The sequence below is a fragment of the Mauremys mutica genome, chromosome 3 (assembly GCF_020497125.1).
Source record: "Mauremys mutica isolate MM-2020 ecotype Southern chromosome 3, ASM2049712v1, whole genome shotgun sequence".
NCBI lineage: Eukaryota > Metazoa > Chordata > Testudines > Geoemydidae > Mauremys > Mauremys mutica.
Window position 1 is genome coordinate 19,656,506 of NC_059074.1, and position 27,230 is coordinate 19,683,735.

The 27,230-nt window shown below is 47.0% G+C and overlaps 1 protein-coding gene across 3 annotated transcripts; it reads left to right on the forward strand.

Annotated features, from left to right (window-relative positions):
- Positions 1 to 55: 55 nt before the first annotated feature.
- Positions 56 to 21,849, forward strand: PFN4 (profilin family member 4). 3 transcript variants are annotated; one of them, XM_045011657.1, is made up of 5 exons: positions 56 to 170; positions 11,844 to 11,972; positions 15,746 to 15,883; positions 18,960 to 19,065; positions 20,842 to 21,849. In XM_045011657.1, the coding sequence occupies exons 2-5, from the start codon at positions 11,856 to 11,858 to the stop codon at positions 20,868 to 20,870; spliced, it is 390 nt and encodes a 129-aa protein (XP_044867592.1). In that variant the 5' UTR covers positions 56 to 170; positions 11,844 to 11,855; the 3' UTR covers positions 20,871 to 21,849. The 3 variants fall into 3 exon arrangements, with proteins under 3 accessions (XP_044867592.1, XP_044867593.1, XP_044867591.1); XM_045011658.1 differs by having other exon boundaries at positions 89 to 109; XM_045011656.1 differs by lacking the exon at positions 56 to 170 and adding an exon at positions 10,097 to 10,302.
- The last annotated feature ends 5,381 nt before the right edge of the window (positions 21,850 to 27,230 follow it).

The window sequence follows — 27,230 nt, forward strand, 5'->3', positions numbered from 1 at the left end:
GGTTACGCGTCCCTCGCTCCCACGGCAACGCCAGCCAGAGCCGCTCCTTTATGATGGACAGGGCACTCCACCAATCAGTAAAGAAGGCGTGTCGCCTCAGCGAATCAAGGTACTGAGACAAAAGGCCCCGCCCACCAGTTGAGAAAGGCGCTGCAGCGCTGCTTGGCTAGGTAAGGAGCTGGGTCGCCACCCGCAGCGGGTCCGATGATTGTGGAGGTGCGGGGGGGGCAAGGCTAAAGTGGGGGCCCCCCTCATCTCTCGTAGTAAGGTGAGGCCCTGGAGGACTACATCTCCCAGCATGCCACGCGTTCCCGTTACCATCTAGCGAAACAAGTAAAGAACGTTGCATGCTGGGAACTGTAGTCTGTGCTCCAGGCTGGCAGTTTCTCAGCGCACCATGGGTTCTTATCCGTTGCCCCGCCAACCAGTACGCCCGCTGGTTGAGCCCTGGGCTGTCCATGGGGGAGCTCAGCGCGGCCTAGCCCGCCAAGCCTGAGAGTGTGAGGCAGGGGGCTGGTCCCAATGCTCCAGGAGCGGTCCGGGGTTGGCCCCAGCATGGCTGTTACATGTACACCCCCGTAACGTGCAAGTGCTTTGTCACCGGGCCAAGGCTAGCGCCAGTAAAAATCACCTGTTTCGGCACAGGCAGTAATTCCCAGCCCAACAAGTCGCCTGTCACCTAGAGATCTTTAAGAACCAGCCCAACCTGCCACACTGCTTCCCTGCCGCACTTAGCTCAAGGGAGAGTGATCTCAGGGTGAAACACTCACAAACAGTGAGCAGCACAGTGTAATTGGGTTAACCAAGTAATTGGATTAGCCACCGATGAGTTATAACTCAAGCTATTACTCCCCAAAGCATTACCCATGCACCTAACAGGCCAGTATGGGCAGCGGGTATAATAGGCCTGGGGAGCAGGGCCAGGCACCAGCGAAGGAAGCAGGTGCTTGGGGCGTCCAATGGAAGAGGGTGGCACATCCGGGTCTTCGGTGGCAATTCGGCGGCGGGTCCCTCAGTCCCTCTTGGAGTAAAGGACCCGCCGCTGAATTGTCACCGAAGAATGAAGCGGCATGGATGAGCTGCTGCCGATCGCAGCTTTATGTTTTTGTTTTTGTTTTCGCTTCACCGCTTGGGGTGACAAAAAAAAATGGAGCCGGCCCTGCCCCAGCCACTGCCCCTGGTTGCAGGGTTTGAAAGGGGGGGGGGAGGTTTGCTTTATTATGCCCCATGCAGGTTCCAGGGTGGATGAGGAGATTGTACGTGCAGTTCAGCTTCCTGGGTTCATCAGTAGCTTCTCCGGACTCCAGGGAGATTACTGATGGACCCAGGAAGCTGATTAGCAAATATCGCGCCTCAGCGGGCTTGGAACCTGCATGGGGCATATCAAAAGCTTCTTTGGAGGAGAGTGAGAAGCAACTGCATGTGAAGAGAGACAGGGATATTCCCAGGGCTGTTGCTGCAGCCAAAGTCTTTAGGAAGGAGAAGAGAGCAAGAGGTATTATTGTCCAGTGGGGCCCATGGTGTGGTATAAGCTAGCAATAACTGGTGTCTAGGAATTCTGTGTAGTACAAGACCTGGTCCCCTTCCTTGTTAGTATAGTGGTGAGTATCCCTGCCTATTATGCTAGGATTACCATATTTCAACAATCAAAAAAGAGAGAGTGGGGGGAGCCCCGCCCTAGCCCCGCCCCATCCACTCCCTCCCACTTCCCGCCCCCTGACTGCCCCCATCAGAACTCCCAAGCCCCTCTGCTCCTCATTCCCTGACCATGTTGACTATTTATTTCCCAACAAATTATGTTCAACTATGTGTCTGACAATTTTGTTCTTTATGATAGTTTCAACCAGTTTTCCCGGTACTGAAGTGAGGCTCACCGGCCTGTAGTTGCCAGGGTCACCTCTGGAGCCCTTTTTAAAAATTGGCATCACATTAGCTATCTTCCAGTCATTTGGTACAGAAGCTGTTTTAAATGATAGGTTACAGATGACAGCAGTCCTGCAATTTCACATTTGAGTTCCTTCAGAACTCTAGGGTGAATACCATCAGGTCCTGGAGACTTATTACTGTTTAGTTTATCAATTTGTTCCAAAACCTCCTCTAATGCCACCTCTATTTGGGACAGTTCCTCAGATCTGTCACCCAAAAAGAATGGCTCAGGTTTGGGAATCTCCTGCACATCCTCAACAGTGAAGACTGATGCAAAGAATTCATTTAGTTTCTCCACAATGGCCTTATCATCTTTGAGTGTTCCTTTAGCATCTCGATTGTCCAGTGGCCCCACTGGTTGTTTAGCAGGCTTTCTGCTTCTGATGTATTTAAAAAAAATTGCTATTACTTTTGGAGTCTTTGACTAGCTGTTCTTCAAATTCTTCTTTGGTCTTTCTAATTATATTTTTACACTTCATTTGCCAGAGTTTATACTCTTTTCTATTTTCCTCATTAGGATTTATCTTCCACTTTTTAAAGGATGCCTTTTTGCCCCTTGTAATAGTCCAGTGTTGGGGCCGTGCCCTCTCAGGGGCCGTCGGGAGCCAGGCCGCCTCACTACACGGCCCAAATCAGTCTCCGGGTTCGGAAGGTCTCGGGGTTCGGCCCCTCAGGCAGGGGCTGAACAGAAGGCACACGGTTACTGCAATGAGCCCCCAGCCCTCAGTCAGGGCGGGGCAGCAAACACTAGTTCTAGGCTCAGATCCTTCCTGCAGGCTGAGCACCAAGAAAGTCAATAAGCCCCGGCCTCAGTCAGGGCGGGGCAGCAAACCAGTTCTAAGCTCAGATCCTTCCTGCAGGCTGAGCACCAAGAAAGTCAATAAGCCCCGGCCTCAGTCAGGGCGGGGCAGCAAACCAGTTCTAAGCTCAGATCCTTCCTGCAGGCTGAGCACCAATAAAGTCAATAAGCCCCGGCCCTCAGTCAGGACGGGGCAGCAAACCAGTTCTAAGCTCCGGTCCTTGCAGCCGGAACTGAGCAATCACAGAGTCAGTAAGCCCAAGTCCTAGCTCAGGGCGGGGCACCAAACTTAGTACGAGGTTTAGGGCTCCGGTCCTTGCCTCGGGAGCTGAGCAGTAGTAACAGTTTCAGAGTTCAGGTCCTTGCCTCAGGAGCTGAGCAGTAGCAACAGTCTCAGAGCTCAGGCCCTTGTTGCAGGGGCTGAGCAGTAGCAACAGTCTCAGAGCTCAGGCCCTTGTTGCAGGGGCTGAGCTACAGCAACAGTTCAGGAAGCCCAGGCCCTTAGTCAGGGCGGGGCAACCAACAATAGTTCAAGGCTCAGGTCCTTGTAGCAGGAGCTGAGCTGTAGCAGCAGTTCAGGAAGCCCAGGCCCTTAGTCAGGGCGGGGCAACAAACAATAGTTCAAGGCTCAGGTCCTTGTAGCAGGAGCTGAGCTGTAGCAACAGTTCAGGAAGCCCAGGTAAGTGCAGGCTTCTCTGCCTGAACGCTGGTAGGAGGGGGAGTCTGCCACCCGTGAGTGGGGTGGCAGGGGGGGACACAGGCCCACCCACTCCACTGTGTCCCAGCCCGGGGCCCTAGCAGCGGCGTGGATCCGCTGCAGTCAGTGGGGATCCTGGCCGCAACACACTGACATGGGCGCGTCAGTGCCCTCAGCCGGACAGGGGTCGGCTATCCCCGGGCTACACTCCATCTCCTCCTCCATGGGTACCTGCTCATCGCTGGGCTCGGCAGCGGGGTCCCACACCATGGGCTCCTCAGCATGCTGAGGGCGCTCTAGGTCGGGCTGCTCCTCCGGACTCGGGTCAGGGGGACGCTCGGGCAGCTCCTCGGGGTACCGGGCTCGGGGCAGGCTCGGCCAGTCCACCTCGGGGTACCTGGCTCGAGGGAGGCTCGGTCCGTCCACGTCAGGGTACCTGGCTCGAGGGAGGCTCGGTCCGTCCACGTCAGGGTACCTGGCTCGAGGACGGCTCGGTCCGTCCACGTCAGGGTACCTGGCTCGAGGACGGCTCGGTCCAGGAGGAGCCCGGTCAGGAGCGTCTGTCCTCTCCGGCCGCCGGGCTCCAACTGAGCACTGGGGCCGGGCTTTTATACTTCCTGTCCCGCCCCTTAACTTCCGGGGGGCGGGAACAGGAGGTGGTGGTGGCTCCGCCCACTGAGGTGGCTGTTCCGGTTCCTCTCTCTCTGGGGCCGTCGGGAGCCAGGCCACCTCACTACACCCCTCAATGCTTCTTTTACTTTGTTGTTTAACCACGGTGTCTCTTTTTTGGTTCTCTGTGGCAAATTGCCGGCACTATTATGATGGGTCTCACATTTTCTCTTCTTTGGGGGGGTTCAGGGTGCCATTTCTTACCCCTAAATTGGAATATTAATTGCCCCACTAGTGTCCTAGAGGAGTGGAGTGGAAAGGGAGGGACCTAGGCCCGCCCTCTACTCCAGGTCCCAGCCCAGGGGCCCTGAGGATAGTGGTGAACCACTTGAACTGACGGTTCCTTCCCCTGGGCTACTTCCCTCTCCTGCCCTTCAGCTTGTGGGGGGCTTCCTGCCCTCCCTCTGCACAAGCCAGGTGCCCCTTACCTAAGGTCTAGGACTTCTTAGCCCACCACAGCACTTCTCCAAACTGTCCTCTGTTTCCCTTCAAACTGTTCTCTGCTCCAATGCCAATCCTTTCTGCTCCAACTCCTCCAAACTGTTCTCTGCTCCAACACCAATCCTTTCTGCTCCAACTCCCATGCTGTCTGATTGAAGCAGGGTTTTTATCATGTGACTGACTGCAGGTGCTCTAATTGGTTTCAAGTGCTCTAATTGGCATCAGGTGCTCTAGTTAATCTGTAGCAAACTTTCTTCCCCTTACAGGGAATAAGGCTCCCTTCTAACCCTCTCCTGCTGCCCTCTGGCCATGCTGTATCACATTCTCTTACTATGTTTTTTAAATTGGGGCATACATTTAAGTTGAGCCTCTATTATGTTGTCTTTAAAAAATTTCCATGCAGCTTGCAGGGATTTTACTTTTGGTACTATACCTTTTAATTTCTCAAAAACAACAAGGAGTCCAGTGGCACCTTAAAGACTAACGGATTTATTTGGGCATAAACTTTCGTGGGTAAAAAACCTCACTTCTTCAGATGCATGGAGTGAAAATTACAGATGCAGGCATTATATAATGACACATGAAGAGAAGGGAGTTACCTCACAAGTGGAGAACCAGTGATGATAGGGCCAATTCGATCAGGGTGAATGTAGTCCACTCCCAATAATAGATGAGGAGGTGTCAGTTCCAGGAGAATATCCCCATATCTACTCTAACGACACTATCAGAGGACCCAACCACATCAGCCACACCATCAAGGGCTCATTCACCTGAACATCTACTAATGTTATATATGCCATGATGTGCCAGCAGTGCCGCTCTGTCATGTCCATGGCCAAACCGGACAGTTCCTACGTAAAAGAATAAATGGCTACAAATCAGACATCAGGAATGGTAACATACAAAAGCCAGTAGGAGAACACTTCAATCTCCCTGGACATTCTATAACAGATTTAAAATTCGCTATACTTGAACAAAAAAACTTCAGAAACAGACTTCAAAGAGAAACAGCAGAACTAAAATTCATTTGCAAATTTAACACGATTAATGTGGGCTTGAATAGGGACTGGGAGTGGCTGGCTCATTACAAAAGCAGCTTTGCCTCTCCTGGAATTGACACCTCCTTTTAATTTCTGTTTCACTAACCTCCTCATTTTTGTGGTGTTCCCCTTTCTGAAATTAAACGCTATAGTGTTGGGCTGCTGTGGAGTTTTCCCCACCACAGGGAAGTTAAATTTAATTATATTATGGTCACTATTACCAAGTGGTCCAGCTATGTTCACTCTTGGACCTGATCCTGTGCTCCACTTAGGACTAAATCAAGAATTGCCTCTCCTCTTGTGGTTTCCAGGACTAGCTGCTCTAAGAAGCAGTCATTTAAGGTGTCAAGAAACTTTTTCTCAGCATCCCTTTCTGAGGTGATATGTACCCAGTCAATACGGGGATAGTTGAAATCCCCCATTATTATTATTGAATTATTTTATTTTAATTAGCCTCTCTAATCTCCCTGAGCATGTCAGAGTCACTAACACCATCCTGGTCAGGTTGTCTGTAATATAGCCCTACCGCTATATTCTTATTTTTCAAGCATGGAATTACTATCCATAGAGATTCTATAGTACAATTTAGTTCATTTAAGATTTTTACTTCATTTGATTCTTTCAATACAGCGCCACTCCCCCACCAGCATGACCTGTTCTGTTCTTCTGATATGTTTTGTACCCTGGTATTACTGTGCCCCACTGATTATTCTCATTCCACCAGGTTTCTGTGATGCCTATTATATCAATAGCCTCATTTAATACTAGGCACTCTAGTTCCCCCGTCTTATTATTTAGACTCCTAGCATTGGTATACAAGCATTTTAAAAACTTGTCATTTTTTGGCTGTCCCCTATTGCATGACGTAACTGAAGGGACTTTTTTTCATTTGGCTGTTTCTCATCAGATCCTCCCTGTATTTTATCATTTTCCATCCTTTCCTTCTTATTAGGAAATAGGGAATCTCCATTTATAGATCCTCCCCTAAGGGATGTCCGCACCTCCGCACCTGTCGGCTTTCCCCCAGCCCTTAGTTTAAAAACTGTTCTACAACCTTTTTAATTTTAAGCGCCAGCAATCTGGTTCTGTTTTGGTTTAGATGGAGCCCATCCTTCTGTATAGGTTCCCCCTTTCTCAAAAGCTTCCCCACTTCCTAATTAATCTAAACCCCTCCTCCCATCGTCTCATCCACGCATTGAGACCCTGCAGTTCTGCCTGTCTAATTGGGCCTGTGCATGGACCTGGAAGCATTTCAGAGAATGCTACCATGGAGATCCTGGACTTCAATCTCTTACCTAGCAGCCTAAATTTGGCCTCCAGAACCTCTCTCCTATCCTTCCCCATGTTGTTGGTACCTACATGTACCACGGCCACCGACTCCTCCCCAGCACTACACATAAGCCTATCTTGTCCACATCCTTTCTGTAGTGAGGGGCCCAAAACTGGACACAATACTCCAGATGTGGCCTCACCAGAGCCGAATAGAGGGGAATATTCACTTCCCACGATCTGCTGGCAGTGCTCCTACTAATGCAGCCCAATGTGCCGTTAGGCTTCTTGGCAACAAGGGCACACTACTGACTTATATCCAGCTTCTTGTCCACTGTAATCCCCAGATCCTTTTCTGCAGAACTGCCGCTTAGCCAGTTGATCCCCAGCCTGTAGCAGTGCATGGGATTCTTCTTTCCTAAGTGCAGGACTCTGCACTTCTCCTTGCTGAACCTCATCAGATTTCTTTTCGCCCAACCCTCCAATTTGTTTAGGTCACTCTGGACCCTATCCCTATCCTCCAGCATATCTACCTCCCCCCACAGCTTAGTGTCATTTGCGAACTTGCTGAGGGTGCAATCCATTCCATCCTCCAGATCATTAATGAAGATGTTGAACAAAACCATCCTTAGGACCGACCTTTGGGGCACTCCGCTTGATACCAGCTGCCAAGTAGACATCAAGCCATTGATCACTATCCATTGAGCCCGACAATCTAGCCAGCTTTCTATCCACCTTATAGTCCATTCATCTAATCCATACTTCTTTAACTTGCTGGCAAGAATTCTATGGGAGACGGTAGCAAAAGCTTTGCTAAAGTCAAGGTATATCATGTCCACCACTTTCCCAATATCCACAGAGCCAGTTAGCTCATCATAGAAGGCAATCAGGTTGGTCAGGCATGACTTGCCATGGATGAATCCATGTTGACTGTTCCTGATCACCTTCCTCTCCTCCAAGTGCTTCAAAAAGGATTCCTTGAGGACCTGCTCCATGATTTTTCCAGGGACTGAGGTGAGGCTGACTGGTCTGTAGTTCTCTGGATTCTCCTTCTTCCCTTTTTAAAGGTTGGACACTATATTTGCCTTTTTCCAATCGTCCGGGACCTCCCACGATCGCCACGAGTTTCAAAGATAATGGCAGATGGCTCTGCAATCACATCAGCCAACTCTCTCAGCACCCTCGGATACATTGCCTCTGGCCCTATGGACTTGTGCACATCCAGCTTTTCTAAATAGTCCTTAACCTGTTCTTTTCACCAGTTGCTGAGCAGCCCCTCGGTGAGAGAAAGGTCCCAGACAAGTGCGATGGGAGGAGCTGTGTAGCTCTCGAAGGCAGCCTGCTGAGAGGCTTTTCCCTGCAGCGGCTTGCAGTCTGTGGAGAGGAGGCGCAGTATGGCTGCAGCTGGCCCGGGGCACCTCTGGGTCGGTGGGGGGAGGCTCGGAGCTTCAGCTGAGGGACTCCTACGGCTGAGGGGGGGAGGGCATTTGGGCCTCCAGCCAGTGCGGGGCTCCTCCAACTGAGGGGCGGGGGAGCGTGGGACTCCTCTGGGCAGGGAGGACTCGTGGCCCCGTCCGCAGGGGAGGGGCAGGGGTTCTCGGGGCTCTGGCTGTGGGGAGGAAGGGGGTGGGCGGAAGAGGCAGAGCTGGGGGCGAGCCTCCCCTAAGGAGGGCTCCACCCACTGCCCATACAGGCCAGTTAGCTCAAGCTTAAAGCACCACTTAACTTGAGCCAGAGATTTTTGTGTGTAGCTGGAAGTTGAGCAGTGGTGGCACCTGAGTTATAACGTGAGCTCACTGTGCTGTCAAGACAGGCTCCCAGGGCTGACTAAATTATATATTGGACCTCTCTGGCCCTTGGGTTGCTCCAGTTGGAAGAGCACAAAGGTGGTTTAACCCCTCTTCCTTGGGCTGCAAGTTGTGTGCTGCACCTCTTAGAGGCACAGTGGTTATGATGGGGGTAGGGGGGTCAGCATTCAGCAGGTCAAAGCCCTTTAGACTTCACATACTAGACAGCTGACTAGGCAGAACATTTTTCAGTAAAAGTTTCTTTTAAAATGAAAATAAATCTACACTTCATAAAGCCAGAAAGGACCATTAATCCCTGGGGAGAGGATGAGAGAACAAACAACACGTGACAGTTGTGTAGGGAGTCACATTGCTTAATGCACTACTGGAAAGTGCTTAGATACGACAGTGATAAGCGTGGTATAAAAACCTATACAGAATAGAATAGTATATAGAGTTAGATCATCTAGTCGATGTCCCATGTATCATAGTCCATTAAATTTCACACAATTACCCTTGTATTGAGCCCAGTATAAGAACGGCCATATTGGGTCAGACCAAAGGTCGGTCTAGCCCAGTATCCTGTCTTCCAACAGTGGCCAGTGCCAGATGCCCCAGAGGGAATGAACATAACAGGTAATCATCAAGTGATCCATCCCTTGTTGCCCATTCTCAGCTTCTGGCAAACAGAGGCTGCCCTGACCATCCCGGTTAATAGCCATTGATGGACCTATCTTCCATTAATTTATCTAGTTCTTTTTTGAACCCTGTTGTGGTCCTAGCCTTCACAACATCCTCCAGCAAAGAGTTCCACAGGTTGACTGTGCATTGTGTAAAAAAATACTTCCTTTTGTTTGTTTTAAACCCACTGCCTATTAATTTCATTGGGTGGCCCCTAGTTCTTGTGTTATGAGGAGTAAATAACACTTCCTTTTTTTATTTTCTCCACATCAGTCATGATTTTAAAGACGTCTATCATATTCCCCCTTTGTCGTCTCTTTACCAAGCTGAAAAGTCTCAATCTTATTAATCCCTCCTCATACAGAAATTTTTCCATATCTCTAATAATTTTTGTTGACCTTTTCTGAACCTTTTCCAATTCCAATATATCTTTTTTGACATGGGGCAACCACATCTGCACGCAGTATTCAACTTGAGTTTGATTAAGGCATAACTTTTATAAAATTGTGTGTGGCAAACCCAGGACAAATGGCTACAAAGGGAGGGGTAGTAATTAGTCCCAGGGGTTAAAAGGCCTCTCCCAATCCACTGAGGAGAGATAGCCATGGGAAAATAAGGTTCAGCTGGAAAAGGAGTTACCAGGGAACTAATTAGGTTCAGCTGGCTCCAACTGCTGGAGACCTTTTTAAACCCTCCCCTGTGTGTGTGTGTGTGTGTGTGTGAGAGAGAGAGAGAGAGAGAGAGAGAGAGAGAGAGAGAGAGAGAGAAAGAAAAAGAAAGGAAAAAAAAAAGCTGCCAGCAAGTTAGGTGTAGCAAGGCTCTGAACCCTTCTAGCAAGGAAGGCTGTAATCTGTCCCCAGAAGGGAAGAAAACAAGCACAAGGGACTGACTGAGGGAAGGATTAGCCAGACCCTATGCTACCTAGAAGGATTTGCTTTGTCCAAGCCTGTGTCTCCAAGGCTAAAAAGGACTGAGCCTGCTGAGGAGAAGAAGGTACTTTGCCACATGTGTATAAAATCTTTAGATTAATTGGCTGCATAACTGTCAGGATTATCCAACAACAGTTTTGTTCATTAAATGTTGCATTACAATTTGTTATATGGTTATTTAATAGTGATTTACTTCATAAAACTATGTAGTCTGATTTTTATCAGAGAGACAAAGTGGGTGAGGTAATATTAGGGCGGGGGTCGGCAACCTTTCAGAAGTGGTGTGCCGAGTCTTCACTTATTCACTCTAATTTAAGGTTTCATGTGCTAGTAATACATTTTAATGTTTTTAGAAGGTCCCTTTCTATAAATCTATAATATATAACTAAACTTTTGTTGTATGTAAAGTAAATAAGGTTTTTAAAATGTTTAAGAAGCTTCATTTAAAATCAAATTAAAATGCAGAGCCCCCCAGACTGGAGGCCAGGACCCGGGCAGTGTGAGTGCCACTGAAAATCAGCTTGTGTGCTGCCTTTGGCACGTGTGCCATAGGTTGCCTACCCCTGTATTAGGGTAACCGGAGAGCAAGTGTAAAAAATCAGGATAGGGGGTGGGGGATAATAGGTGCCTATATAAGATAAAGCCATGAATATAGGGACTGTCCCAATAAAATTGGAACATCTGGTCACCCTAGGTAATATCTTTTATTGGTGACTTTTTTTATAACTTCTGTCGGTGAGAGAGACAAGCTTTTGATCTTACACAGCGCTCTGGGAAACTTACTCAGTGTCACAGCTAAATACAAAATGAAACAGATTGTTTTGCATAAATAGATAACATATATTTCAAGGGACCATTCAAGGAGAAGTCTGATTTATGTAATCATTGTGCTGTATAGTGATAAGAACATCTTTATCATTTTTATTTTACTACTTCATCATCATCATCCAGATGAGATGTGGTAAGGATTTTAGAATGACTGTACTTTACATGACATCTAACACTTGACTTGGAATGAACCAGTATTCAAGAGACACAATACTTGCAATTTTCTGATAGGCCAATCAGTTTATAGTTTGTCCTTATTGTTGCTAAGTAAATCTTCCAAATATGATTGATTGCAGTGTCATTTATCTGGCTGTGTATGCAGATAAACAGCCTGAAACAATAACTCTAAAACATGTGAAATACCACCAGTGTTGTCATCCCCAAATGTTAACTCTGAAGTCTAATAATGTCAATATTGTCAATTATTTTGCTGTTGATCATTTGAACAGAAACATCTAGGCATAGAATCATAGAACTGCAAGTGACCTTGAGAGGTCATCTAGTCCAGTCCCCTGCACTCAAGGCAGGAGTAAGTATTATGCATGTTGTGCAAGGAGCTTGAAAAGAGCACTAACTCTCCCCACTCCAGCTGACTTCCACTCTAACCTGGTGCTTATCACAAGTTATGGTGTATTTCTCAGCTTTTTTTACTCTGAATCAGCCTCCTAAAGTAAGCTAAATTAAATTCCGGATGGGAGGAGGATCAGGTCTCTGAAGCACAACTGGAAGGAAATGAACCTCTACCTATATCTGATCTATTTATTTATTTTTTCACAGAACTGAAGGAAAATGAACCAAATTCAATCTTTGCTCAATGATTGCCTCATCAAAACAAAACATGTGGAACATGCGGCCATCATCAAATTAAAGGATGAGACTGTGTGGACATCAACCCCTGGCTTTAATGTAAGGAAACAGAAAGTATCCTAGCAAGTGACACTGAAGGTAGAAAATTTAGAAATGTACCACCTTCTTTAAAGGGAGGGAGCATGAGTTAGTGATTAGAAAGGGGACTGTCAGTCAGGACTGCTGGGTTCTAATAAATATTCCTGGCTCTTCCACTGGCTGTGTGACCAGGGCCGGCTCCAGGCACCAGCATTCCAAGCAGGTGCTTAGGGCGGCAATCTGAAAGGGGCGGCAGTCCCTGTGTTTTTGCCCCCAAGCAGTGTGCTGAATTGCCGCTGCGGACGGCGGGGGCAGGCCGTGTGCCATTAGGGCAGCATGCGTGTTTCCGCGGCGGCAATTCAGCGCCAGCTTCTGTGTTCAGCTGCCCCCGACGGCGCAGCTTCTGGCTTCCGGCTGAAGACAGAAGCTGCCTCCGAACTGCCGCCGCCGCAGCAGAAACACACGTGCCATACTAACAGTATACGGACTGCCCCCGCCGTCTGCGGCGGCAATTCAGTGCGCTGCTTGGGGCGGCAAAAACAGTAGAGCCGGCCCTGTGTGTGACATTGAGCAATTCTAATAACCTCTGAGCCAAATGGGGTATAATTAGGGCCAGGGCCGGCTCCAGCATTTTTGCCTCCGCAAGTGCGGGGGGAAGCCGTGATCGGCGGCACAAATCTACCACCGCTGCTTCATTCTTCGGCGGCAGGTCCTTCCCTCCGAGAGGGACTGAGGGACCCGCTGCCGAATTGCCGCCGAAGACCCAGATGTGCCGCCCCTTTCCATTGGCCTCCCCAAGCACCTGCTTGCTGCGCTGGTGCCTGGAGCCAGCCCTGATTAGGGCCCTACCAAATTCATTGTCCATTTTGGTCAATTTCACAACCGTAGGATTTTCAAAATCATGTCATGATTTCAGCTATTTAAATCTGAAATTTCTCTGTTGTAACTTGAGGAGTCCTGACCCATAAAGGAATGGGGGGGGGGGGTTGCAGTACTTCTACCCTTACTTCTGTGCTGCTGCTAGCGGCGGTACTGCTTTCAGAGCTGGGCAGCTGGAGAGCGGTGGCTGCTGGCTGGGATCCCAGCTCTGCAGACAGAGCCACTGCCAGCAGCAGCACAGAAGTAAGGATGGCATGGTATGGTATTGCCACCCTTACTTCTGCACTGCTGCTGGCGGGGCACTGCCTTCAGAGCTGAGTGCCTTCAGAGCAACTCCCTTTTGGGTCAGGATCCCCAATTTGAGAAATGCTGGTCTCGCCTGTGAAATCTATATAGTATAGGGTAAAAGCACACAAGACCAGATTTCACAGGGGCAGACCAGATTTCACAGTTCGTGGCGTGTTTTTCATGGCTGTGAATTTGGTAGGGCCCTAGGTATAGTACTACTTACCAAAAAGTATGTTGTGGGGTTGAATTTGTTGTAAAACACTTGCCCAGGCTGATTCCTTACTCTGGCACTTTGAGTGCAGAAGGTGGGGGCCCGCAAGGATTTTAAAAATTAATACTGGCCACTCCAGGCTGGTATTAAACTCCCAAGGTCACAGCTTCTCTCTGACCTTGGATGGGGAGATGCTGCCACCACCCAAGTGCAAGCCTCCCCCTCCTTTTGAGAACCCAGGAAGGAACACTTGGGAATTCCTTCCTATGGGGTACCCTCAAGCCTTTTCACCCCTTCTCAGGGGAAGAGCTGAGTGGGGGGGGAAAAACAAAGGAAATCAGCTGTTGCCCCTAGCTAATTAAACAACATGTGCACAACCTCTTAGGGACACAAAAATCCAATCCTGGTCTTAAAAAAGGTAAATTTTATTAAACCCAAAAAGAAAGGAAATACGTTTTGAAACATAGGCTTTTTCTAGATCTTAAAAGAAACAATTACAAAAATTAAGCCTCAAGATAGCTCTCTTGAGGTTCAGCTTAAAGGTTACAAGTAAAACAAAAGCATCTGGGATTAGCACAGACACATCCACAAGCCAATAAGAAATAATGAGGGGGAAAAAACAACCTAATCACACTTTCCTAGACATTCCCTAATTTACTTACATATCTGGGGTTTCAGATAAGTAGGTTTGAGGTATGAATTGCTTTTTTCATACCTGGTTTTAAAGCTGCTTATAGCATTGCTGATCTGTGTCTCCGCTCTCTAGAGACCAACAACAAAGAGCAAGTTTTTTCCAATTTTAAAAAGTTCTAGCCGCCCCATTGGCTTTTTTGGTCATGTGCCCGGTCCCTTTCTTTTACCTAGCCAGGGAGACTTTTTAACCCTTTACAGGTAAAGCAAGCAGAGAACAGCCACCAAGAGGGACTTTATAGCTAACTTGCTGTCCATAAAAGGGAGCTACTCTTCCCCCCCTTCCCCTTCATTTATCACAGCACTCATATTAGATCTTTGCAGGAAAGGTGTTATATCAGCAGAACTCCATTTCTTTCGTGCTTTGGACTGCATCAATCACCTTTGATTGTGTTGATTTTGTTCTGTGATCAACAAGGTACTAAACAAGACAGTAGAATAGCAGCACTTCTGTATTGTATGGCAAAACTTATGCTTCTCCTGTCTAATTTTATTTTATCTTATTTGTTACATTGGAAGAGAGGGTGTCAAATCTGTCTCTCTATTTACTTATGTGGTTTCGTCACCATAGTATCTGAGCACCAAAGAGTTATCCATAGGAGAGTAGCAGTTAATGAGGATCTAAAATGCTAAAACTTCAGCTTCACTCTAGAAGTGTGGCTGATGGAGACTGGGAACAGATTCTCAGCTGGTGTAGATTCTCATAGCTCCACTGACCTCAATGGATCTATGGCATTTCACACCAGCTGAAGATTTGCTCCTAGATTCTAGCATGTAATGCTCCACCTTGATCTGAAAAGCTCACTTGCTGGAGGCTCTTAAAGTTACATCTATATATAGAAGATGGAGATTATTAGTATTTGAATGCGGCATCTGTGTGCTCAGTACTGTGCAAACACAGAGCAAGGCAGAGTCCTCTGCTCCAGAGAGGTTTTAACCTAAAGGCCCAATCATGTAAACACTACTGGGCATACTGCTTGCCATTAATTCCACTGTAATCAATGGGACTACTCATAGGGGTAAATGCAAGCATTTGTGAACAGGGGCGGCTCTACGTTTTTGGCCGCCCCAAGCAGTCATGCGCGGGAGGCGCCCCGGAGCCGCGGGAGCAGCGGACCTCCCGCGGGCATGACTGCGGAGGGTCCGCTGGTCGCGCGGCTCGGCTGGACCTCCCGCAGCTGTGGGCGGTTCGCTGGTCCGGCGGCTCCGGTTGAGCTGCCGCAGTTATGCCTGCGGGAGGTCCAGCCAAGCCGCGGGACCAGCGAACTGTCCGCAGTTATGCCTGCGGGAGGTCCAGCCGAGCCGCAGGACGAGCGCCCCCTCCGCAGTCATGCCTGCGGCAGGTCCGGTCCTCCCGGGGCTCCGGTGGACCTCCCGCAGGCATGACTGCGGCAGGTCCGCCGGCCCAGCCTGCCGCCCCCCCCCCCCGGCGGCAGGGAACGCCCCCTACATTTTGCCACCCTAGGCACCAGCTTGTTTTGCTGGTGCCTAGAGCCGCCCCTGTTTGTGAATCAGATCCTAAATCAGACACTGAAAATACAATTCATTCTGACATGGACTAAAAGCCCAATTTCAAAGTTGTTCAGACATTTTCCTTTCTTGTGTCATCGTTATCTATTTATGAAATCATCTTTGGTTAATTATCAGACATAACTGAAGTGTGTTTTTAATGATTGTTATGGACCAAAAGGACACACTTTTGCAATGTCCCATTTTATCAATTTAGCTGCAGCCACAGCATGCCTTACTCCTCAGCTCTGCTTTCTTCAAGAACTTATTACACATCAGAAGGGAAGGACTTTACTTCAAGGAGCAGCATTATAAATGTGTCCGAGCAGATGAGTGCTCCATCTATCTTAAAAATGTAAGTTGCTAACATTTATGGCAAGTGGGTCCAAGCACTGAAAAAAGTATTTGAGTTTTCCTCTTTCCTTCCCACATCCCCTGTTTATGTTAACACCCAGAGTCAATTAGAGGTTAAACAAAATGTTGCCTCCTTTCTATCCACTGCACCTTCACAATATATGGGGCAAACAAATAAATGTCCAGCACAGAATCTCTACAAGGAAAATGACAAGCATATAACATAAATTAAAACAGAAATATATTCCACCATCCATCTCAATCTATCCAACCATTTTATTTCTTTACTAACACTGAGAAGGGAAATTGAATTCTGTTATCACAAACATTTTTCTCAAATTATTTGTGGCACAATCACTATTTCTGGCTTTTAGGATAAGCTGGGTGCTGAGATTTCTCATTATGGGCGGTCTTATTTCCTGCTGTGTAGTAGTGTAGATGTAAAACAAGGTGGCCAGGTTTTCTGAGTAGCTTCACTGGCCAATGACACCAACTGATGATCAGTATCAGCATCTTGACTTGTCACTGAAGAGCTCAATGCGCGCTCTCTCTCTTGCGCTCTCTCTCTCTCTCTCTCTCTCTCTCTCTCTCATATTTTTGTTTATAAAAAAAACAGTGTTAACCCCAGTGTTCTGGCCCAGTTCCATGTTGATTAACTACATTATGACAACATAAATTCCCAGCCACTTTGCAGTTGCAGTTAGATGTGGTATGCTTCTCTGCCTTTTTAAATGTTAAATAGCATTTGTGATCCTGGTAGACCAGGTGCCAGCTCATGCCAAGGTCCCCAGGCCACAGTGGAACACTGACAAATACATAGCTGGAATGAGTCTGGCTCACCTGTGTGTTAGTATTGTTAAAATAGGTATTAGAATTATAAGATTGTGTTTAGTGTTTAGACTTTACTGAATGCTTTTGAGTTGCTGCCTGCATTAATCTCACTTATAACTTCTGTATTCCATATTATAAGGTAATATTTGAGTGGTAGTATTATGAATTCATACCCTCACATCTCAATGTCTGTACTTTGACCCATCAACCTTATACCCCCAATCGGGGATATTGCAGATTATGCATTCCTTATGCCACTCGATCTTAAACCAAACTTTGCACCCTTGATAATCTGCACGTTATTCCCTGATAACCAGAAACTTCTATTTTTAAACTCTGTACCATTCACTTTTTTAACATCTTCATAAAAATGTTAAAGTCTGTTCTTATAAGCTTCTGTGACTCTGTAAATCACTAGACAGGAGAGACATTAACTAGTGTGAAGTGCCAATCAGCAACAAAGTGTTATGTCCTGCCCAACAGGAACAGTCCATTGATAGCAGATGGATTATTATGGAACGTTAAAGGGGACAAAAGACTCTGTTGCTCTACTTCCCTCCCTCCCCTGCCTACCCATGAAAATGAGTCAAGCAAGTGGATTCCTCCCATCAGCTGAGTTCGCAGCTCAGAGCACATGGCAGAGGGAAATAAAAAAACCCAGACAGAAGAAACTAATTATCTCTATGCTGCTTGGACTCTAGAGAGCAAGGTTTATTAGGCATAAGCATGAGAACCCTAGGGTTTAGCCTGGGTTAGCCTTAAAGGATATATAGAGCTTGCTTATTATAGAAGCTTCTATAACTGTTTGAAACTTAAGATGGTAAATCATTTGTGTATACATGTGTTTAGCTTCTTTAACCTTGTAAATAATTCTCTTTTCCTTTTCCTACTGAATAAATGTTTATAGAGCTTATTATAGGATTTGCTACAAGCATTGTCTTTGATGTGAGCTCTAAGATGCAATTGGCCTGGGTAAGTGACAGGTCCTTTGGGACTGGGAGTAATCTGAGTAACCAGAGTATTGATGTGATTTTTGGTGTAAGGGACCATCTGTCACAAAGGTAAGCTCACCTGGGTGGCAAGACTGATCAGAGTACCCAAGGGGACTGACTCCATGTGAAAGCTGGTATAGTGCCTGAGGAGTTATCTTTGATACTTGGTTGATGCAATCTAAGGCTGTGGCTACACTTAGCACTTCAAAGCGCTGCTGCGGTAGCGCTGCCGCGGCAGCGCTTTGAAGCGCTAAGTGTAGTCAAAGCGCCAGCGCTGGGAGAAAGCTCTTCCAGCGCTGTCCGTACTCCACCTCCCTGTGGGGAATAACGGACAGCGCTGGGAGCTGCGCTCCCAGCGCTGGGGCTTTGACTACACTGGCGCTTTGCAGCGCCGCAATTTGCAGCGCTGGAGAGGGTGTGTTTTCACACCCTGCTGCAGCGCTGCAAATTTGTAAGTGTAGCCAAGCCCTAAGTGTAGAATTCACAGCCAATTTGAGGTTAGTGCCCTGCTTCCTAACAGTCTGCCCTGAGGTTGGTACTTAAACTCCTGAGACACTGCAGGCAGCTTTACACTGTTCTTTTGAGCTGGGAAACTGCACACATGTTCCACCCCAAAGGTAGCTGAGTAGTGGTAGGTAGTGATCCCTGTGCACATGCATACACACTTGCTAATCCTCACATCCTCAGATGCTCAGTAATTGACATCATGTAATTCAAATATGGGAGTTGAGTTTTCTCAGCAGCAACTCTCAGAAGATGCTGGGCAACCCACACATTTGCATCCTAATTCAGAAAATTCAGTAATTCCCAATGGGACTTCCATTCATTATTGCAAATTAATGTGATTTAGATGCATTTAGTTTGTAAAGCCTTTTTGGAATCTTTCAAATAATACACAGCACACACCTATTTTATTAATATTTTAATAACATTTTTGTGGGTTACATTTAGAACCCGGATTGCACTTTATCTCTTCAAAGTGCTTTGTAAACATTATTTATGAATAAAGGTGGGAACATGCAGTATAATAGAAAACCAGCACAGCTATTGTGGCTTGATTAAAATATACAAATATGTATAAAACATATAATCTTATCAATATCAGTCTTGATTTAGGCTTTAAAACAGTATCTTCTCTTCCTCAAAGTGACACACAACTTAAAGATAGAAAACATTCTTGTCTAGCACATTGATAAATAGTGTATATATTTAAAAGAACTCTGCAACTTTTAACCAGTTTTCTTATTTATCTAGGAGGACAGAGGTCTGATAGCTGTGAAAACAGATTCATACATCCTGGTTGCTACTTACTCTGAGGGCATGTATCCCAGCGTGTGCGTGGAAGCTGTAGAGAAACTGGGTAATTACTTCATGTGCCTGTATGTCTGAATGTAACTTGTAGAGACGTTACAAGTTGGGGGGCAGCATTTCATTCCAACAAACTGCCTGGACCATTTGGGAAATCCAGAAAATCTTGAAAGCCCATGAAAAGGAAAATTAAAATGGACTTTATGCTGTTTAGTAGGAAACATGCCATCAATCTCCTTCAGTTTCCACTGAATAAACACATGAAGGTATCTGTATCAAATCTTAAAGAAAAGCTTTTACTGTTTACAATCTTATAATTTATAGTTAATTTTTTTAATAGGGATACTATGGATTGATTTAAGAAAACCCACTTGAAAACATTATAGTTAATATTATTGGCCTGATTCTTAGTTACTCTGTTCCTGTACTTGGAGTGGAGAGCAAAAGTAGCTTAAATTCAGGTCGACATAACTGCATCACTAAGGGCTGTGAAAAATCCACACTCTTGAGTGGCATAGTTAAGCTGTCTTAAGTCTCTGTGTACACAGCGCTATGTTGACAGAAGAATTCTTCCTTCAATCTAGCTACCGTCTCAAGGGTATGGATTACCGATGTCAGCAGGAGAATCCCTCCCATTGGTGTAGGGTAATGTCTACACTCAGGGCTGCCCGGGGAGGGTGGGGGGGCAAGTGGCCCGGCAGGGGTCCCGTGAGCCGCTCCAGGTTTTTGGCGGCACTTCGGTGGCGGGCCCTTCACTTGCTTCGGGTCTTTGGTGGCGGGTCCTTCAGTGCAGCGGAAGACTCGGAGCGAGTGAAGGACCCGCCGCTGAAGTGCTGCCGAAGCCTCGGACTGCTGCCCAGTGAGTACAAGCGCCACAAGCGGTGGGGGGGGAAAAAAAGCCGTGATCGGCAGCACTTAGGCTGCTCTACCGCCACCGCTTCATTCTTCGGTGGCAGTTCGGCGGCAGGTCCTTCCCTCCGAGAGGGACCCACCACTGAATTGCCACTGAAGACCTGGCCCTGCCCCAGGCCTCCTGAATCCTCTGGGCTGCCCTGTCTACACTGAAGCGCTACAATGGCCCAGCTGTGCCGCTGTAGTGTTTTTAAGTGTAAACAAATCCTCAGGGTATGTTTATTCTTCAGTCGTGGGGTGTGATCGCCGCTGGAGTAGACATACAAAGCTGCAGCAGTGCGTGCTTCAGCCTGGGCTGTACAAGCTCACCCAGAACCATGGATAATTACTCCCAGGGCTAGTCTGTGCTGAAACCTGCACTGCCACAGCTTTGCTGCTACAGTACCTGAGCTAGCTAGATTAAAGCTAGTGCACTCAGATGTATCCCCTCAGTCACACCTGTGATTACAGTGTAAACTTAGCTTGTGTTTGCTAGGTCAGACAGAGGTTTGGAGAGGTTTATTTTTTGAGCACCCTTTGTTCAGTTTAATCTTTTCCTGCAGAGAAAACAGAGCAGGTTTATGTATTCTACTTTATGGAGTTCAACGGGAGATTTCTGCATATGATTGGTTTGTAAAGGGCTTGCTGATCGGAAGGAGGGGTGTTTGTAGCATTAAGATATTCTTCTCTAATCTTACAATAAGAAATATTCTGTTTATTTCAAATGACACAATGGAGATATATTTGGAGTCGCTAATAGTAAATGTAGGTAGTCATATATTTTAAGTATTCAGATGCAAATGCTGATGCGAATTAGATTATGATCCCTTTCGTTTAATTACAGTACATTTCAGTGTTGATTTAAAGTGGAGCATCTCCATTACGGCAAATATTGAAAAAGAAAATGTCTATTTGTTTTTGTTTTTTTTCCCCTTAGCGAACTATTTCAGAGATAAGGAAAACTGAATCTGCAAACAACTTAAAATTGATCAAGCGTATGAGACTGTTTTGTTAGAAAACCACGGATGGAAGTTTGTAATGAAGCACATCCAAGCAAGCAAGACAATATCCATTATTCCGCAATATTCTTAGTGCATAGTGAAGGCTCTGAAAGAGAAGGATAATCCACAGCATTTGAATCGCACCAGTGCAGCCTAACAGCCCCCTAAATTGTCAGCTACACCATCTTCATGCCCAAAAATTACAGCTCATAAATCCATGCATGTGTGGTAGCATTTGGGCTCTAGTTTGGATGGGTTCCAAGAGTCTAAAATTTCAAGATGCTGAGCGTCTCCTACCATGTGCTGAGTACCCTCCACACACAGTGACTTCCCTGGAAGTTGAGCCCTTTCTCCACATCTCCTATAGGAGTCGATGGTGCTCAGCACATCATAGGATCAGGTCCAAAAACTATAACTTCATATCATCAAAAGTACAGTTGGGTGATGTTCTCAAGAGACTGAGTTAAGGTGTTTTTCTTCATTTTAACACTATCTTTTTTGTTTGTTTTTTACCCAATCTCCTAGTAAGAAAGCAGTTAATTTCTCTGAGCTGTGAGGCATCTCTCACAGGAGATGTACCATATACACAGCATCAAAACTGAGTAGATTAATGAAATGTGTTGCATTAACATGAAGTTCAATGTAAGATCACAAATTGCATTGCATGCCTTGGAATGTCTTAAATAAAATGGCATTTTTATATCCATCTATTTGCATTGCCAGAAAGGACCATTAGATCTTCGAGTCTGACCTCTTGCATAGCACAGGCCATTACATTCCACACAGGTATCCTTGCACTAAGCCCAATAACTTGTGTTTGCCTAAAGCATAATTTCCAGAAAGGGCTCCTGTCTGTATTGGAAGTCATCCAGAGAAGGAGAACCCCCTCCCCACTGCTCTTGGTAGTTTGTTCCAATGATTAATCACCCTCATTGTTTAAAAAATTGTGCGATGAGTCTCTCTACTTTTTTGAGTTCTGTCAGTTAGCCAGTTACTAATCCATTTAATGTGAGCTTTATTGATAGTTAAGGCTACAATTTAGTCATGGGTATTTTTAGTAAAAGTCATAGGTCACTGGCAATAAACAAAAATTAATGTCATGTGACCTGTCCATGACTTGTACTATAAATACCCGATTAAATCTTAAATGGGGGAAGGGGAACCCAGGGCCACTGGCACCAGATGCCAGGGGCTGCCAAGCAGCAGCTGCTCCAGTCGCCCCTGGGACTGCGGCTGGGAGCCGCCAACCTGCCGTTGCTCTGGTCGCCCCTGGGACTGCTGCTAAGGTGGTTCCTTGGGTCAGCCACACTGGCTGCTGCTCAGGTGGTCTCCGGGGCCCACTAAGCGGCGGCTGCTCCAGCCACCCACCTGCCACTGCTCTGGCTGCTCCCAGGACCATTGCTGGGACCACTACCAGGGGCCATTGATCCACCACTACTCCAGCCATCCCTGGGACTGCTGCTCAGGTCATGACAAACATAATATGAAGGAACCACATGGGCACAGGGGGATCCAAATTACTGTTAACTGAATATACAAGGCCTAGCTAAATAATGCACATTGCTGCTCTAGTTTGGTTCTGGCTCGCTTCTCAAACACAGAAAACAGTGACTGCTACTAGAGGATTCACAAACTGTTTAAAGGGACATTACTCTACACATTACATCTAGGAAAGGTGCAGTGAGCTGGAAGTCCAGAGACCATGGTTGTGTGTGACCCTGGAAGCCCCTCAGTACCAACTGAGAGAGGGCATACCATTCTGTAGTTCACATCAGGCCTGAGACATACATTGTGCCAACACATTATTGTCATAATCTGTATCTAACAGATGTCATGTGAGGTCTCAGATGCAAATTGATGACATGCTGGTCCCAAAAATCATGTGGTATATGTGTGGGGTGTATACAAAGAGTTATAGAAGTGTGCTGGAAATATGTTCTTAAAATGTGTTTGGCAGGCAGTGCATCGGCCTAGCCTCCACTAGACAAATGAATGTGTATTGTCTGACCAACTTGATCACAGGCAGAAGACAATGCAAGTATATTTACATATGAGGTAAACAAAGCCATTGAGCTAATAAGCAGGGGAGAAGACCACTAAACGATAATGACAGGGAACGGAATCTGCACTCCAGGAAGTCTTCCTGGCTCTTGAGACACAGTGAACTTTGGGGTATATAAAGAAAAGTAGGAAGCCACTTTGATGATCCATCACCGATGGGAGTTATGGTTCAGCACCCTCTTAGCCTATGAAAGATGGATCCTCTTGGCTGGAAGACAAGAGCAACTGAACCCTGACTATAAGTAAGAAACCTGTTTAGATAAAGATAACTTACTGAAATTAAATTTTAGTCACTAGAAAGCATATTTTATTTTGCTTGACTTGTAACCCTCCTGTTTCTTTCTTTTATTCATACTTATTATCACTAAACCTCTGGTCTTTGTTAATAAACATATTAACAAAACCATATCAGTGCTGTGTATTTTGGGATGTGTAAGTCTTCAGCTAAACTAACAGGCTGGTGTGTTCTGTCTCTTTGGAGGCAGCGAATTTAACAACTTCTGTGAATATCCAGTGAGAGGGACTATACACTGTAGAGAGATGTCTCTGGGGAATTTGGAAATTGGGGGTCACTGATTGTTACTTGCAAAGCAAGGTTTAGACTGGTAGAGTTCTGAAGAGTTTGTTGGCAAGGCACACGAACTAGAGGAAGCTGATGCATAGCTTAGTGACACCAAAGCTCTCACTTGCTGAGGCTCAGAGAGGTAACACAGTGTCTCATAGTTCTGGGTACCTCAAGCAAGGAGTCACAGTCTGGTCTCACCTCTGCTGAGTACTGTTAATATTGCTGTGCAATTCACAACTCTCATTCCTGACCAAGGCCTATCCCAAGGCCTACCCCAAGAAAGGCAACTATCATCCTTCTCTTCTACAAGTATGTTACCTGAGAGGTTGTAGAAGGTCTCTTGAGGCAGATCTGGAGCTAGACTCCTGGTGACAAATATAGCAATTTCAAGTCTCGCCGACAGTGCCTTTCAGATTGAATTAAATCAACAGCAGAGGTGTCTATAACTATCACACCACTTTGCTCCTAGAATGAGGAACAGAACTCAGAAATCCAGCATTCCACTACTGTCTCATAAATAGCTGTATAATCCTCTAAGGCCTTGTCTACACTACAAGACTATTTCGAATCAACTTAGTTCGAATTTGTGGATTCGACCTTATGAAGTCGAATTTGTGTATCCATACTAAATACACTCATTCGAATTTCTGAGTCCACATTCACGGGGCCAGCGTCGACTTTGGAAGCGGTGCACTGTGGGAAGCTATCCCACAGTTCCCGCAGTCCCCGCTGCCCATTGGAATGCTGGGTAGAGCCCCCAATGCCTGCTGTGGGGAGAAATGTGTCGAGGGTGGTTTTGGGTAAGTGTCATCATTGAACCGTCAATCACAACCTCCCTCCATCCCTCCTTGAAAGCGCCTGCGGGCAATCTGTTCGTGCACTTTTCTGGTCAGTGACAGCGCGGACGCCACAGCACTGCAAGCATGGAGCCCGCTGCGATCATCGCCGTTTTCTCCTCCTCGCACTTTATCGTCCACCTCTTCCACAGTCAGCTGATGAGAAATTGGGCTACTTTTCAATGGTGCTGCAAGCACTGGGGGACCATAGGGGACGTTTTGCAAACATCAACGTCGGGTGGCCGGGCAAGGTTCATGATGCGTGTGTTTTCAGGAACTGTGGGCTGCTCAGACGCCTGCAGGAAGGTAGTTTCTTCCCGGACCACGAAATAACTGTTGTGGATGAGCAGATTCCTAAAGTCATCCTCGGGGACCCAGCCTGCCCGGTAATGCACTTGCTCATGAAGCCCTATACAGGCGCCTGGGACAGCGACAAGGAACTCTTCAAATACCAGCGAGCAGCGTGACCTGTGACTGTTCATTTTCTTTACAGAGAAGCTGAACCTGCCCCTGTTTCTTTACCCACTGACTGTTGACTCTCCTCTTCGGTTACATACCCCGTTCACCCCATTTCCCCCACTTCCAACACAAGTGTAAAAATAAAATACATGTCCCATTGTTACTGAAGAAAGGTTTCTTTATTCATGACTTTGCGTTAAAGGGTTGAAACTGGGAGGCAGACTGTGCTGGGTAGGGTGTGCGGTGATGTAAAGACCGCCTCTAAACTCAACGAATGACAGGCTCCTGCTCCTAGAGCGGTCCGCAGTGCCGGAATGCTTCTTTCAACGGAGCCTGCCATCCCTCTTTTTAGAATTCTGTGTGCGGGGGGATATGTGACCTTGTGGCGGAGGAGTACGGATACAGATTCTTCTGCTGCGTGACTCAGCGGTCCAGGACAAGGACCGCTGTATAAGATCTGTAACCGCCCTCCCCCGCTACAAAGTCACATCCCCCCCGCCCACACAGAACCTGGAAACCACCTCCCATACCGACCATGGTGCCTACTGACTGCACTGTGTGTGTGACCCGCTGCTGATCCTGCCCCCGTGTCTGTACCCTGGGAAAGGTGACTGTCCTATGCAATTAACAACCCCCTTCCCCACGCCCCCCATTCAAACACAGTCTTCTTTGAAAAAACATGATGGAAACAGTAATTAACAGCAAAGTATTTTTATTACTTAAGTAGACACTTAGGGGATGGAACTTGGATTGGGACTTGTGTGAGTCCGGAAGGGAACGACTTCTGCAAATGTAGGGTATGAGAGCTTTTGGGTACTTGAGCACTCTGCTGGGGTGCAGTGACAGTTTACACGGCCTCTGGCGCCCCTCCTTCTGGTTATTTTGGGTGAGGGGGGTATGGGACTTTGTGGCGGGGGAGGGCGGTTGCAGATACACTGCAGGGGGGCTCTGTCCTCCTGCGGTCCTGCAGAACATCCACAAGGCGCCTGAGCGTGTCCGTTTGCTCCCTCACTAGTCCAAACATTGTTTGAGTCGCCTGCTTGTCTTCCTCACGCACCTCTCCTCCCGTTCGCTGTGTGAGCGCTGGTACAGAGAGATGGTCTCCCTCCACTGGCTCTGCTGGTCCGCCTCGGCTAGGTAGCAGCCCATACGTTCATCGAACATCTTGTCCCTTGTCTTTTTCTTTCTCCGCCTAATCTTTGCCAGCCTCTGCGAGGGGGATGCTGTGGCAGGTCTGGAGACAGTGGAAGCTGTGAGATGGGAAACGGAGTGAATTCCTTGCAAAGATACATTTTTGCGAACAATTAACTGAGTCTAGGCTGTCTCTGTGAATTCTGGGTTGAGACCCCTGTGCCTGCTGGGGCACAAATAATTTTCGCGGTGGATTCTGGGTAAATGTTGCCAGTCATTCCTTCCTCTGGGAAAGCAACGGCAGACAATCATTTCAAGCCCGTTTTCCCAGAATTGCCCTGGCATACGCCATAGCGTGGCAACCATGGACACTGTTTTGCCTTTTGTGTATGTCACCGTATGTGTACTAGATGCCGCTGACAGAGGCGGTCCAGCAGCGCTACACAGCAGCATGCTTTTGCTTTTGCATGACAGCAGAGATGGTTACTAGCCATATTGTACCATCTACCATACCATAAATTGGTAATAAGATGGTAATAAGATGGGCATGGTTACCTGTCCTTTTGCACTGCCCCATTTGGTGCTGTCATAAGTGCCCCTGGCCGAGCAGCCAGGGGCGCAAAAGCAAAAATTGGGAATGACTCCCTGAGTCAATCCCTCCTTTTTGGTATCTAAAAATAGAATCAGTCCTGCCTAGATTATGGGCAAGTGTACTAGAGAACCACTGTATCATAGAACCAGATAGCACAGCTGCTCTGTGTCCGATCCTGCATAAATTTGGAGCTGTATGCTATTCACAGGGGGTGCTCCTGCAACAACACCACCTGTTCATTCTGGCCTTCCCACAGCCTTCCTGGGCTACCATACCATTGTCCCACCACTTGTGTGATGAAGTAATAAAGAATGCAGGAATAAGACACAGTGATTTGTTTGTGAGAAATGAGTGGAAGGAAGCCTCCAGCTGCAATGATAGTCCAGGCAGGACATTAATTACTGTGGATGAAAGAGCCCATCATCCCTCTGCTAGTCCAGGGGCAATTCAGTCTTTTCTTTACACAGGAAGGGTGGGGGCTGATGGAGCTCAGCCCCCTGTTGCAATGATGAGGACGGTTACCAGCCATACTGCACCATCTACCATGAAAAATTAGGGCCAGGCGCCCTTGATCGACCTCACAGATGCTAGTACGCATGGTTACCAGTCCTTTTGCACTGCCCCATGTGCCAATAGGCTGATGATGAGGACGGATACCAGCCATATTGCACCATCAGCCAT

Excerpts from the sequence above, each read along its gene's own strand:
- PFN4 (XM_045011657.1), top strand. The coding sequence starts at position 11,856 with ATGAACCAAATTCAATCTTTGCTCAATGATTGCCTCATCAAAACAAAA. Across the intron at positions 11,973-15,745 it reads CATCAACCCCTGGCTTTAAT|CTGCAGCCACAGCATGCCTT; the intron begins GTAAGGAAACAG and ends TTATCAATTTAG. Across the intron at positions 19,066-20,841 it reads GGAAGCTGTAGAGAAACTGG|CGAACTATTTCAGAGATAAG; the intron begins GTAATTACTTCA and ends TTTTCCCCTTAG.